Raw genomic sequence first — 16,152 nt, 5'->3', positions numbered from 1 at the left:
ACAAAGTGGTAATAAAAGAGCTGAGCAGCCCCACAAAGTGGGAATACATGTGCCCTCCTCTTTATCACACCAAAGACAGGCCGGGGATGCTATCACACCCATGCGCCAGAGTCTATGTTGAGTGAAGTATATTCTGTGAAGATACTTAAATTGAATTAGCTGGCGCCGGGCTGCTACCACAGCCATACGCAGCGCCCCCAGTGCCTCTGTCCAGTCCTCGTTTTCGAGAACCCCAATATCTGTCTCCTACGCAGTCCTAAGGGCCCAAAACACCTTAGGTTGATAGGATAGGAGTCTTTGGTATAGCTATGCAATCTTTTGGTCACCCATCAGCAGTTTGCCCTCTAATGGATTGAATTTGGGTAGGGCCGCCAGATCTGCTATATAGAGCATGGTAGCGTTACCTATGGCACTGGCTATGAAGTTGATATTCTGTTTGTAGAATTTTGAATGACTTTAAGGCTGTCCTGTGCATTACATCCCCAGTGTAGAAATCCCTATAAGGTCCCACTTACGGAAACCCTCCATTGTGGTTAGCTGCGAAAGTTGGCTACCTCTCCTTAGAGGCGTCCATTCTGTCAGTTTGTTCCACCATCGCATCTGTTGGAGGGAGGACTGCCACAACTTATAGACCACCCTCTTCACCAGGGTAAAGCCTCTTTTTATCGCCACAACCTTACGAGTAAGAAGATATGCGTGTCTCCCATCACCCACCTCTCAGATGCATAGCTGGGGTCGCCCGGAATAACCTACTACCAGTCGCTGATAGTTTAAAGATGCAATACACGACAGTAAGACTCAATATCCGCCGCTGCGATTCCCCCACTGTAGGTGGGCTGGATACATTTACTCAGTGCAATATCTGGGGTCCTGCCGTCCCATAGGAAGGCAATGAGATTGTGGTGCAATCGACTGAAACATTGTTGCGGAATTTCATAGGAGAAATTGTTTTAGTTGATTTAGAAACCGAGGCAGAGACGCCATCTTAAAGATGGCTGAGTGGCCTGTCAGTGACAACGGCAAGACGGACCATATCACAACATCCTCCTGATATGAGTACACCTAGATATTTAAACCTATCTACCGCCACCCGCAGGCCAGAATTGCAGTCGAGAACCTGGGGGCCCCCCACTACTGAGAACACTGTGGACTTGGGTATATTCAGGGCTCGAGTCGGGGTACCACGCGGGTGGACGGCGTCCCCACACTTATTTTTCTGGGAGCTGGATAACTGGAGCAAATCGAGCCACACATTCACTTTGGCCTCTCTGGGTCGAGATTGGAGCTCATTCAGAACACTGCTCACGCGCTGGCTTCTCTGATGCAATCGCATCTAAGGGGTGCGCGAGGGAGGGCAATGAGTCTGATGGTGCAAGCCAACTTTCGTGACTTCACTTCCTGTTGTATATGTAAAGTAACACTCCCAGGCATATACCAATTACACAATAGATTTAAACAAACAAACTAGTCCAGTTTAGAACAAATACATTTTTAATAAGATTTAAAAAAAGGATAAAGAGACAACACTAAAAATCAGTGCATTGATTACAGTTAATAAAACATTCCTATAATTGTACATCTGTTTATACAAGGGATTTCAAATTTAAAAAAGGGAAGATTAGATGGCATCCGGTCGACGCGTTTCAACATAAAAATATGTCTTCATCAGGACATATACCATCCAGTTTCTGTGAAAAAGATCACAACAATATTTTACTTATTTGGCCTCCTAACGTAGTATAATATAACTGAACTAGTTTAGGTTTGTTTACATTTTCTATCGGAAAAGACAATACTTTCACATTCTTGATATACCGCTTTCTTTTCACAAATATTTTACACCTATACATGATGAATGCATTTCTAATGTGTTAGTCTGATATATAGCAAATGTATCAATTTTGCTGTATTATATATGTATATGCCCGCATGTATGGAACACTATGAGTGACCTTGTATAACCCTCTTCTGTATAGGTGTAAAATATTTGTGAAAAGAAAGCGGTATATCAAGAATGTGAAAGTATTGTCTTTTCCGATAGAAAATGTAAACAAACCTAAACTAGTTCAGTTATATTATACTACGTTAGGAGGCCAAATAAGTAAAATATTGTTGTGATCTTTTTTACAGAAACTGGATGGTATATGTCCTGATGAAGACATATTTTTATGTTGAAACGCGTCGACCGGATGCCATCTAATCTTCCCTTTTTTAAATTTGAAATCCCTTGTATAAACAGATGTACAATTATAGGAATGTTTTATTAACTGTAATCAATGCACTGATTTTTAGTGTTGTCTCTTTATCCTTTTTTTAAATCTTATTAAAAATGTATTTGTTCTAAACTGGACTAGTTTGTTTGTTTAAATCTATTGTGTAATTGGTATATGCCTGGGAGTGTTACTTTACATATATTGTTTTTCCCTGTCCCAGGATATTGATCCGTATCAGGGGGTCCTTGTTGTTAACACAGTATTCACTTCCTGTTGTGACATCAGCGTCCCCCCACTTCTTTATTTTAGGACTTGTGCCCTGGGTATATTGATGTACAGACCTGATGTCTCCTAAAAAATACACCGGACTGCAGCAGGCTGGGCCTGTATTCTTCCGAGGCGTAAGTGCTTTTAGCACTTTTCTATCCGACAGACCCTCTCCCCATTCAAATCCTTGCACCTGGGCATCCTTAATCACTCACGCCAGAGGCTCCATAGTGAGATCGAACAGAAGGGGAGACAGGGGGAGAACCCTGCCGCGTCCCCCACTGCACAGGGAGCAAAGCGAATTGGGCACCTGCCACACGGACCATGCAGTTAAATCCGTGTAAACAATTTGAGGTAAGAGAAATCGAGGGCCAAAGTTAAGGCGTTGCAGTAAGACAAAGACATAGGCCCAGATGCATGAAGCTAAAAACCGCTCGCAAAGGGGCAGATTCTCAGAATCTGCCCCTTTGCAACCGGTATTTTTGCATTTGGGATGCATCATCCCAAATGGAAAAATCGCAAATTGAGAATTCGCTAAATTGCGATTACTTGCATTTAAGGAATCTCAAATTGAGATTCCTTAAATGCAATGCATTAAAATGAAAAAAATAGCGATTTCACTAATAGGACATGCAAATTACCATGAAGTACAACTTCATGGTAGTGGAAGGAAATGTGCGCTGTCGCAGGCTGGACGTAAACAAGCATTGAATATGCAATAGGTCTCGCCCTCGTTTAAGTTAAAGCAATTCTGTTTGTAAATGGGTGACTTTTTAGCTTTGCTTTTATTAGTGTTTTTCAAACTTACATGTACATAACATGCATATGTATGCATGCATTCATATTTGTATTTATATAGATATGCAGACATATATATATGTTTATATATGTATGTATGTAAATATATATACACATACATATATATATATTTTTGGCTCTATGTATTTTTGCACTAGCACAAGCACGTTTTTTAATTATTTATATGCATATTTTGGTTGACCTCTTATATGCCTGTATTTTTTCAGGGGGTCACACAGCTGTGAGGAATTTAACCTTTTTTGAGCAGAGAGTTTATGCCCACTGGGGCTTTATTCGATAGATAAATGTGGAGTACACATCTGTAGTAGTGATTTATTTCTACTATCCAAGGTGATATGTGGCTTTACCATGATTCAGACAAGTAAATTGATTGCTGAATATTAGGTAAAGTCCCAAGGGATACTATGATTAATAATATCCCACTTGGCATAATTACTAAACATGATTTTTTAAGAATCTTTTGTATTTATACATGAATTTTAAAATATTTAATTATTTATATATTTTATAAATTGTTCAAATGTGTAAATTGCATTCATGCTCGAATTCCTATGTACAACATGGTTTGATAGTATTTCTTCTATGTTGTTGTTTGTACTGTGAAATTGCCCGCGTACTAGCACTTTAAATACCGGCACCAGCTCTAAGCAACTTGCCATGTGATCAAGCTTTGTGGAAAGCGAAACGCGTAATGGCGGCTGGCTTGCTGGATGAAATAAAGCACCTTGACTAAGCACTTACTTATGGGTCTGCTCCTTCGTCATTTGGAACTGGGCTGGGGCGAGTGCTCGAGTCGGTTGGCGAAATATATATATATATATATGTGTGTGTATATATGTATATATATATATATATATGTATGTATGTATGTATGTATATGTATGTATGTATGTATGTATATGTATGTATATATGTATGTATGTATATGTATGTATATATGTATATATATATATATATATATATATATCCTCATATATCCTCTTGTCCTCGAAAACACAGGAGACAGACCACAGGACCCGATGTTAAATTTCTCTGTTTATTTGCTCAAGTTTGTGAAAGAGTGCATTACGCGTTTCGGGCTACCTGAGCCCTTGTTCACATGCAACATTTGTTTGTACTTTTTTTGTTTTTATAGTGCCCATTTCTCCCAAGCATAGCCACCCCTCCATACATCATGTGATCATAGAAATAAAAGACAAATTCAAAATTGAAGTGCCTTAATGTCCGTATAAATACATAGGTACAGAAATGAAATCACATAAGCATACAGGTTTGAGTTTGAAGTCTCCGGATAAATCCATCAAATACTTGTATCTAGAGGGGGGCAAAAGGTAAAGGATGAAGGAATTAAAAGCCGTTCTTCTTTGAATAGTTAGAATATACATCCTCATTTGATCAGTAGGACCAAAAAATTGAAAAATGGTAACATTTGATTAAGTTATTTTTTAAAGTGCAAACAGTGCATGTCCATGAAGTGCAAAAGACCAATTGTGACCAATGTTTTGTCCTAGAGGAAGAAAAAGTGCCAATGTGCATAAAGAGACCTGCTTGTAAATATTATACCTCATCATCATATTTTCAACAATTGGGTTAAACACCACATTTTGTTCAATTTAAAATTCATGATAAAAGTATTTCAAAATCCAAAACAAGTATATTTATAAACTCTTAAAGATTATGAAAACACCCTGTGTATAATTTTTTTTATAAAAATACCAAATAAATATAGGTAATAAATTACATATATTACAGATAGGGAATGAACCAAGAGAATATCATATTTTCCGACTAACAGGGACCCTGACTAGACGGAATGAAGATGTGATGATTTACGAAAAAACTGTATATAGAAAAAGCTAAAGCAACCTCCAGGCAACAGGGAACCTGACTGCCTGGGAGCATAAAACAGTGACTGATAATTAGGCCCAAGCGAGACAGAGTCATTAAAGAGGTACATGGGGATTTAAAGGAAAGTGTGCAAATCCTCTGTATTATTAAGGCCATTCGTACTTTTGCTGTCGAATTCCAATATCATATTAGATTCCAACTGCCTTAATTTTAAATCCCTGTTGCCACCTCTTCGTAATTTTGGTATTGGTATTGCTCCTACAACATAGTAAGATAAGCAATTTACATCTCTGTTGTGTGTAGACTCAAAGTGGCGTGCCACTGGGTAACTCGAGTCACAATGTAAAATTGCCCGTAAATGCTGCAGGATCCTGACGTGCACTTGTTTGCTGGTACTCCCGATATAATTTAGGCCACAAGTGCACGTCAATACATATACCGCAAATTCAGTTTTACACGTGTATTGACCTACAATCGGGATTGCGGTCTCACTGAATGGGGTAAGATAATGGGTCTTGTTAATACCAAATTTACAGGCCCTGCAACTGGAGCATTTGCGAAATCCACCAACTGTCTGCATCCAATTAGCTTTCTGCTTGAGTTCTGGACTTGACTGGTCCAGAACAGCTCCCATGTTGCGTGCCCTTCGGAAAGTTATTGTAGGTTTAGGGGGCAACAATGCACCTAACACCGAATCTGTCATTATAATGGGCCAGTTTTTGGTAATGATTTTCCTGATTGAATTCTCCTGGTCACTGAATGCTGTAATGAACCTAGGGCATGATTCATTCTTAGCATCATCTTTAGATGAAGAATCTTCTGTGACAGAATAGACCAGAAATAGGCTGTCTCGAGGTCTCAAATTGGCTTTTTTCAAAGCCTGATCAAAGATCTTTTTGGAGTAGCCTCGTTCCCTTAGTCGAGTTTCTAGATCCCTCACACAATTAATGTAATCTTCATTTGTGCTACAGATCCTTTTCAATCGGAGGATCTCTCCATAGGGGATACTATGGATGGTGTGCTTCGGATGGAGACTAGACGTGCGAAGGGTGGTGTTACCTGCGGTTGGTTTCCTAAATAGTGTCGTTTGAATTCTATTATCTTTATCAATGTACACTTTAACATCTAGGAACTCAACCTCCTTCTTACTGATGTGAGATGTAAATTTGAGGTTCAAATGGTTGACATTGATGTCATTGACAAAGGCGATAGCCTCCTCCATTTCACCCTGCCACACAATGAACACATCGTCAATGTATCTGAGGAATTTGATTATTTTTTCATTGACCCATGTTTTATGCGTCCTATTGAGGACCTGATCCTCCCACCAGCCCACGTGTAAGCACGCGTAGCTGGGTGAGAAGCAGGCCCCCATTGCTACACCTCTCACCTGACGCCAAACATCCTTTTCAAAGGCAAAAAAGTTGTTTCACAAACACCACTCAATGAGGCTTAAAATGGCCTTATTATGTTCATAAAAATGTGCAGGCCTACGACTCAGAAAGTGTTTAACAGCATTCAAACCGTCAGTATGGGCTATGCTGGTGTATAACTATTCGACATCAAGCGTCATTAACACCATAGCTTCCTGCCATTCTACTGTTTCAAGTTTTTTCAAAAAGTCAGTAGTGTCTCTTACATAACTCGGAAGTTGTCTCACAGGTTCTTGCAAGAAAAAGTATATATATTGGCCCACTTTCTCACCCATGCTGTTAATTGCTGAGATGGTCGGTCTCCCAGATAATGGTGAGGTACCTTTGTGTATTTTGGGGATAAGGTAGAAGACAGGCTGAGTGGGGAATTCATTATACAAAAATTTAAACCCCCCCCCCCCCCCTGAAATTAAACCTTCTCTTCTCCATTTATTAAGCAACTTGTGAAGATTGTCCTTGGCTTGACCATACTCTTTATTGCTAGACTTGATATAACATTATATATATGTATATATATATATATATATGTGTGTGTATATATATATATGTGTATATATATATATATATGTGTGTATATATATATATATATATGTATGTATATATATATATATATATGTATATATATATATATATATATATACATATATATATATGCATATATATATATATATATATATGCACATATATATATGCATATATATATATATACACATATATATATGCATATATATATATATGCATATATATATATATGCATATATATATATATATGCATATATATATATATATATGCATATATATATATATATGCATATATATACACATGTATGTGCATATGTGTGCGCGTGTAGAGGTAGAGAGTAGTAGAGAGAGAGGTGGAGAGAGTGGAGAGTGAGTAGTAGAGAGTGAGTAGAGAGTGAGTAGAGAGTAGTAGTGAGCAGTAGAGAGTGAGTAGAGAGTACTAGAGAGTGAGTAGTATATAGAGTGAGTAGTAGAGCAGTAGAGAGTGAGTAGTAGAGAGAGTAGTAGAGTGAGTAGTAAGAGAGTGAGTAGTAGAGCGTGAGTAGTAGAGAGTATTAGAGAATGTGTAGTAGAGAGTAGTAGTGAGTAGTAGAAAGTGAATAGTAGAGAGGGAGTAGTAGAGGAGTGGAGAGTGGGTAGTAGAGAGTAGTAGAGAGGGAGTAGTAGATTATTAGAGAGTAGTAGAGTGAGTAGTAGAGTGAGTAGTAGAGTGAGTAGTAGAGCGAGTAGTAGAGAGAGTAGTAGAGAGTACTAGAGAGTAGAGAGTGAGTAGTAGAGAGTAGTAGAGAGTAGGGAGTGAGTAGCAGAGAGTGAGTAGTAGAGAGTGCTAGAGAGTGAGTAGTAGAGAGTGAGTAGTAGAGAGTAATAAAGAGTAGTAGAGAGTAGTAAGACTAGTAGAGTAGGAGAGAGTAGTAGAGAGAGTAGTAGGGAGAGAGTAGTAGATAGAGAGTAGTGGATGTGTGATGAAGTAATGGATAGTCGATGAAGGAGTTGGATGTGTGACGAAGAAGTGGATGTGATGAAGCTGCCTACAAAGCTACGTTTGGAGCTTTCAGAGTCCATTTTCAGAAGAAAACTTAAGACCTACTTATACGGGAGGTAGGCGACTGTGATGGCTGCTTGGACTGTTGACTCCATTTACCATAGCGCGGGGACACGCCGGGGCGCGTAACCAGGCGCTCTATAAATCTTCCTAATAATAATAATAATTAAGGTGTGGATGTGTGATGAAGGAGTGGATGTGAGACGAAGAAGTGGATGTGTGATGAAGGAGGGGATTTGATGTGTGATGAAGGAGTGGATTTGATGTGTGATGGAGTGGATGGGAAGCACCGATAATCCCCTGGAGGGAAGACGTGCTGAAATTCTACTGTGCCGTATCGGGAGCTGTGGCTATCTGTGACGTGGCACGGATCCGGGCCATCCGGCGCCCGAGGCGAGGCCAAAGATATGGGCAAGGACGCCTGCATTCCCCGAAGGTGAGCCGGAGCAGCGATGTGGCCGGTCCGATTTGGGAGAGGGCTCCGCAGCGGGCGTACGGCAGGCCCATATTGGGATCGGACCGCCTGGCAGTAGGCGCTGTATTCCATCGGGAGCCCCCATGCCACACAAGAAGAGGTACTGAGCTTCGCCGAAGGACCCGGTTGGCAGCCTGTGGGCTGCGGCAGCAGGGTCCGAGGCTGATCACACTGGTCACACGGCGGTGGGCCACAGTATTGCGACCAGCGCGGGAGCCCCTACAACTTGGCGATCTTGGTGCGCAAGGCTTAGCCCGGTGAACGTGAGCCCCGTGGGCCCCACGGGGTGAAGTGAGGCAATGGTAGTGAGGGTGGCTAGAGTGGCTCTCCCCTGAGTCTGCAGATTAGTACTTCAGCAACAGCAACACCCCACCCCATTGGAACCCTACATAGCTGTGGTGGGGGAGGGTAACTGCGCAGGTTTAGGCTCACCTCAGTACCCGTTAGGGTTAGGGGCGCGGCGTCTCCCGACTCCGCTTGGCTCCTGCCCTGTCCCTCTCTGTGAGCTGGGCCCGCGCGTCTCTCTGCTGCTGTCGCCTCTCGGCTCCTGGGACGCCAAGATGACGGCGCTGCTGAGGCTGCAGGCACGGGGCCGGCGGCGGCAGCCACTTTCACTCACTGAGAGAGCAGGGACATAGGGAGCCATGGCGGGGGGGAGAGGCGCCATTGGCCAGGTCAGAGCAATCGAGTGAGCACAAGAGCCAAACACGGGAAACCTGACAGGCACCCAGAGCTCAGGCAGGGGTTCTGACCCTGTGTAGTAGGTCACAGGAAGGTAGTTTGGAGAGTGCCGATCAAGATTTAACACGGTTAGCGAACCCGGGTTCGGAGACAACTATCGATGCACTCGGCAGAATGACAAGTTGAGACTGGAAAACTACCCGGAGCCTACCGGTGGAAATCCACGTCTGCGCGCTGTGCCATGAATGGAGGAGTACGAAGACAGCCTGCCTCACGGTGCAGCTGTGCAGGGATGTGGAATGGCTTCCGCAAGGGAAGAAGGACGTGTTTAACTCAAGAAAGCAACGTTAGGCAAACGCGGAGCTTATCTTTATGGGGCCATGTGTTTGAAACACATGGGCCCATAAAGATAAGATTCCTTTTGCGGCGGGAGTAAGTCAAGTGAGCCAGTCCAAGTAGGACGGCTCAAAGAGAGAAAAGAATACCTCACTGGAAGCTATTTTACAATGGCTGGCCACCGTTTAGCCTAAACGGTGATGCCGGCCAATGGAAAAGAGGGGTGGGGCGTAAAGCCCGCTAGTGAAATCTACTCAAAAACATAAGATCTCACAAGCGAGACTGCGTATGCGCAGCCTACGCTAGTCGAGACCTAAAAACGTACTTCAAACACAGCAGTAGGTGAGGACGGATGCAAACTAAGAGCAATCAAGCTGTACCTGGTCCATGCGCTGGACAAGAAACAGGAAGTGACGTCTGGCCTGTGCTGGCCATTTAGGAGACTTTAAAAAGAGTGAAACTGAAGCCAATCAATGGTAATTAATGGCCGGGCTCGAAGCCCTTTATTGAAACAATAAGTCGCGCGAGCGCCTGCGCGTGCTCATGCAAGTGCGAACTAAAAAGCTGAACAGTGACACCTGGATAAATATTTAGCACCTTAACGCATAGTACCATTGATTAGTGCAGGCGCAGAACAGTTTTTTTATCAATTAATGTATGTATGTTTAAAACACAGATTTTGAGACAACTTTAATTAAAGGTGCAAGAGTGACTGATTTACATCCAATTTAAAATAGAGTAGTTGATTGAGACATTACTGCAGAGATCACTTCGTAACTTGCAGGTCATGGGTTTAAATATCCAGCAGGGCCATTTGTGCCTATTAGCCTTCCACTGGTGATAAAACAAGTACCATTGGCATTGGTAATTATTCCTACTTAAAGCTCCAGAAGAAAATTGCAGCATACATTATATAAATCACCACTTGACTCTTTGCAACTGTGCTTCAAAAGAGTTTGAGATATCTGAGAATCAACCTTTCCAAAAGCGTGTGGCTTTTTAGTTTCTATTATGTATTAATGATAGAGTAAATTGAAGTGCTTGCTTCTATAAACATTGTATGATGTCCCTGAATGTGCAGAGACTGAAAGCATTGTAACTCTTTTGGACTGCAGTTTTCAGGTTGAAGGTATCAAGTGCCCATTGATGGGGAGACTAGTTTCCAGGTGGCATTCTTCACATTTTTTGTATCTTTATCCACTTTGTACTTTTTGTTTTACACAGGTCAGATAGCAGCTAATGAAGCACTGAAGAGAGACTTGGAAGGGATCATCATGGGATTACAGGAGTACCTCGAGAGCGTCAAAGGACAGGCTAAGCAGGCGAATGACGAATGTAGAGATCTGAAAGTGGAAAAGGAGGCCCTGCTGCAGAGGTTGATCGACGTAGAGGAGGATCGAAACCAGCTGGAAATAGTGGCAATGGATGCTGAAAACTTGAGAAAGGTAAGATGTTTCATAATGTGTCCATATTTTCTCTTCATATCGAAGAGCACATATACAATATATTCTCTAAGTAAGGCAACCCGAGGTCTCGCCATTACTTTGAGAGTGTCTCTTTAACACCACGGTAATGCAGGGAGATTGAGATTCCCATTGTACGTGTGCCGCTTTACCTTAGTGCTTGTGCCACAAAGTCTGCAGTCTAACTGCACTTGGCAGTTGTGCCACTGTGCTCACTTCATACATTGTGAAAATTGTGTCTTCAATGATTGGTGTACAGCAGGGCACAAGTCCTATAAAAAGAAGTGGGGGGACTGACCAAGTGAACAATATCCAAATGATGTCACAACATAGCGCTATAAAAGAAATAAAATAGTGCCATTTAAATTATTTGTGTAAATACTGGGACAGACTAACCCATCTGTCAGTCTTACAGTGTCTGCATTTATATACAGGGACAGAACAAAGGCAAAAGCATGCCTCTCTTAAGTACCTGTGAAGAGAAGGCAAGCTGTGTGCCTTTGTTTCCCTCTGTGGCATTTACGTTTAAATGTAAGGTTCCAGGCGGCCCCCAGTCAGCATATACAAACAAAAGGAGTCAGGATGGTCCCTTAACTTCGGCCCAGCTGGAGGTGAAAAAAGGTTCCCTCGCTGCCTGCATGTTGCTGCTGGGAATGGAAAGCAGACAACGTACAGGCGCTGCTGAACGTGTCCCGGTGTCTTACGCTGGGACAAGTTCAACACATTTCTGTGGGGCCTCACTTCTTGGCAGGGGGGTCGCGTCCACCCTATAAAAATAGTGAGTGGACGCCGTGTACCTGCATGTACCCCCAACTCGAACCCTGGTGTACAGTAAAGGCCCCTGCAGTGCTCACCTATGGGCAAACACCGGGACAGAGTTTCAACTCTCCAGTCTGATGGGGCTTCTAGCCTCCACTATTTCAAAATGTGGCAGCGAGGTTTCTCTGGGTAGGCCCAGGCTGTTCAGCCTGGTCACATTATCCTGCTCGGTGCAAGGGCTCACAAGGCTTATTCAGAAGTGGTTAGTCCTACCCAGTGGAGGACAGTGATTGGTATAATCTGAAAGTAGTGCAGCCCTCCTTGCCCCTCAGAAATTCACCATTTTGTGGCCACTTCTCAAATTTGGAAGCAGGTTTGCCATCTCGCCCCATGCCATAAGGGGACACCATGTTTCAGACCTGGGCTTCCATATGTAAACCAAATGTGTTGTGTCATTTATCCTCATGGATTGCTTCCTTGGAACCAATTGGACTGATATCTAATATTAATGATTAGTACTAAAAAAATCAAAGTGCTTGAAACAAGGTGTACAGACGACACCAATCGGGTGGCAGCCTTGATTAGTGGGTCACTTGTTCCATAATGGAAAGGAACACCTGACAGAGCAGGAAGTCCCTTAAAAATTGGGAGATGCCAACAATGAGACCTTATCGCGGCTTCACATTTTCAAACTGCAGGATTATTTGCACAGGGTCCTTCATTTTCTGAAATTGTCTTAAGGGCTTTTAAAGGAACCAGAAGAAAATCCTCATTAGATCTCCTTTCTAAAGGGCAGGCAGGGTCCTTGTTCTAATGTCAGCATTAATTTATGCAGACTCTCTGAAGCATTTCAGTTGTAGATTTCTACCCACCTCACTTTGGGGCTCTCTGAGGAGTTGAACTGCTCTGAAGTGTTAGCTTGTAACGAACATGAATGTCGGTTTTCATGTTGTATATGGCATGCCTGAACTTTTAGGCAAACCCCAAAGCACCTGCTTGCTGTTTTAAAAAGTGCAGACTGATTAGCAGCTGATGTGAAATGGTGGAGTGAATCCTGGGTGATAGGGAAGTTCTTAGCCATTTGTTCTACTCTTGTCAAGTCCAAGACACTGTGCATAGACCCTCTGTCAGAACGTGGGCCCATGATCAAAGATCATATATGAACTTGTAGCATCAGATATCATAATATAAATTCAGAATGTTTTTAAATATGAAAGTTCGATCCAAAGAGATGCTTTCTTCTTTCTTCAAAATTGTTGACGTTATCCAGTATAGCTCCTAGAACCAGCACAGTCACTTTTAGGTATGAATATGTTGCAGGTTGAGAAAGGTGAGCTAAATGATCTCCTCAACAGTAATTCATCCCCAGCGAACCCATTGCTTATGATAAATGTATTTACCTCTGCTTATTGTACAGTGCATTTTAACCCGGGAGTATTTCCATGCTTCACAGTAATATGAAGGTCTGACTTTATCCCACACACCTCTCCATGGCACTTGAGACTGGAGAACATTTCACACCAGTGTACGTTGGTAACAAGTTTCTCTCTAGTGTGTCGCGAGTACATGTTATATTAGCCTCTCACGTTGCATCAGCAGGGAAGTACTATACTTCCAGATGTGCCTGTGCTTTTTAAAGAGGGGGAAGGGGAGAGGTAAGGCAGTGAGTCAGTATCTCACTTAGGCGTTGATTACACACTGTGGTGAGCAGAATATAGTGTACTATTCCACTGTGCACATCAGACCCGATTTTACTTGGATAGAAATTCTGTCCTGTAAAATCGCTTAGGGAAAAGCCTGCATTGCATCCCACACTTTTTTACCGCCTACCCCTGATTCTCAGCCCTGGCAAGCAGGCAACTTCTTTCCCTTCCCTCACCCACCTTTACCATCCTCTTTCACTCCTTGCTCCCCCTCACCATCTTCCTTACTCCCCCTCACCATCCTCCTTGCTTCCCCTCACCCTTCACAGGAACCCCGTGGGCATTTACCGCCTGCTGAGAGCATTAGTACATTTCTGCATTAAACCCAACAGAATTAGGACACTGTTGCACAATACCATCTTAAAATATATTTCTGCAGAACTATTCTCCTTTCCATGGGGTTTAACGTGTTATCACAGGAATTCTATGCAGAGATGATGGCCAGTATTGGTAATAGCAGACACCTGGAATCCCTCCGTGGAATTCCATATGACTTGTAGTCAAGGACATAGTGTGCTATATGGATACTGGATCCAACTCTTGGAACTCTAGTGAGTACATCTTCAACTCTTGGAAGCAGCTAAGAAACAACATGAATGCTGTACAAATATTTACAAAAAAATATATAGACTGACATGGCTGCAGAATTTTAAGAGATCTCCGGTTAATCTTTTCTGTGGTGTTAAGTCGTTACTTAGCTTTAAGGCTAGACCAATGAAAAGCTTTAGTTGAAGTTGCACTTCTGGAATTCATGAATGGGTTGGACACGTTGAAATCAATCTGTAAGTTGTCCCGATTAGGCCTACTCATTGCTTCAAAATTGAAGGTTAACTTAATTATTTATTTAGGGGTTTGATAAAGCGCTATACGTCAGCTCACAGTTACTCCAGAGCACTCTACAGTTCAAGATTTTGGGAAACTGATGTCCAACCTAATGAGTCGTCACTTGCTACTGTAAAGTTTGTGGTGGTAAAACTAGGGCTAAGGGTGTGCATCGTCTGTACTTTGTTCCTATCATTTGACCCTTTCTCTTGTAATATTTCAGGAAATCGCAGATCTTGAACAAAACCTTCAGCTACAGCAGGATATGAACGAATCCCTTCGGCAGGCTCAAGGAGACCTCAGCGAGTACGAGGCTGAACTGGAAGCACAGCTGAAAGTGAGAGACACCGAAGCCAATCAGTTGAAGGAAGAACTGGAAAGGTTGCGGCGACTCAATCAGGTCAGGTCCCCAGCTGAAAGCATCTGCAGAGCAGAGAACTCTCAGTTAATTCTAAGAATACATATCCAGATCTGTAGCCAAAGCAACCCTGACACAACAGTTGCATCAACCAGTTCTTAGGACCTCTATGGTGGACTGTAACAGGAACCAATTGTGGTAGGAAGTGAGAAAGTCAACTGTTGCAATACAAGTTTACTTCAGGTTTTGGTTTCTAAACTGATTTGTGTTTCGATTTCAGCATTTGTACAGCACCCTTCTGCTGTTTTGTATAGACAGATGATGCTCTGTGCACTTCTGATGGATACATCTGCCAGTGGATTCCTCACCTTGTGAATATCCCCTACGCAGCAGCCATTCAGAATTTTTTTGTAGCTCTCTACGCCGGCGAGGTCATGGACGACGTCACAGAGGGTACGACTCCGCTCGCGACCCTGCTAACGTCACTGGATCCATAACGGGGCCTCTTTTTTTCCGCGCCGTCAACGGTTTTTTGGGACTCTCCGTAGTTACTTTGTATATCTAGCTGTTTTGCTGTGTTTCTCTTGTTTCCGTTGAAGATGTCTGCGAGGAAATCTGGTTTTAAGCCCTGTAGGGAGTGCGGTAAACAGATGTCCATTACTGACCCGCACTGGAGAACCCGGCCTTATGGGCCGAGCGGCGCAGGGCACGCCTAAGATCTCCGAGTTCACCTGCCTCGACCGACAGAGACACAGGACACTCTGTTTGGCGTAGAAAAGTAGTTTTATTAGCTGCAGCTAAGCACAGTTATCTAAGAAGTACCACACAGGTAGGTTCTCAAGAGACTGCCACTTCAATCTGTGGCGCACAGTCTATTATACAACACAAGTTTACAATGACAACTCCCAATGTACACAAAACTGACAAATAGGAATAGTTCGAAAACAAGCTATCAGATGTCTAAAACACACCCTCCTTTCAGACCCCGTGTGCTCTCCTCCCATCAGGTTAATCAACACTAGTGCCCGTAATTCTGCAGGTGGCAAAAGATGTGTAGAATGCTTCAAAAGAAGGGCTATGTAACAAGAGAACACACGAAGAGAATAGTGAAGTCCAGTTAAATAAGATAAGGTAGAGAAGAATGATGGGACCCAAACAGTGGAGTAAGTCATGGATTAATCAGTCTAGACATGGCTTTGCGAACTCGGCCAGACCCTGACATCAGTATCGCACACAAGGACAAAGGTTGCTCCTTGACGAGAAAAACATCGAACAGCTGAAAGTGGCAGAAAAGACCATTTTCTCCGCGTCAGCCGTGCTGCCTGAGTGAGGCAACATAAAATGGCGACTAAACGCAAAATGGCGGCTGTAGCGAAGCGAGGCTAAAAACTACGTAACCTCAGACCCTCCT

General features: G+C 42.8%; 1 protein-coding gene across 2 annotated transcripts in view; it reads left to right on the top strand.

Annotated features, from left to right (window-relative positions):
* CNTRL (centriolin) overlaps positions 1–16,152 on the top strand; it is a 1,008,983-nt gene that overhangs the window by 333,154 nt on the left and 659,677 nt on the right. For both annotated transcript variants that reach the window (XM_078641873.1, XM_078641874.1), the window contains 2 exons: positions 10,861–11,081; positions 14,607–14,783. In XM_078641873.1, coding sequence (XP_078497999.1) covers positions 10,861–11,081; positions 14,607–14,783 — 398 coding nt within the window. The remainder of the gene's footprint in view (positions 1–10,860; positions 11,082–14,606; positions 14,784–16,152) is intronic.

Source organism: Lissotriton helveticus, chromosome 5_1 (genome assembly GCF_964261635.1).
Source record: "Lissotriton helveticus chromosome 5_1, aLisHel1.1, whole genome shotgun sequence".
In the NCBI taxonomy this organism is placed as follows: Eukaryota; Metazoa; Chordata; class Amphibia; order Caudata; family Salamandridae; genus Lissotriton; species Lissotriton helveticus.
This window is presented reverse-complemented; position numbering and strand designations above follow the sequence as displayed.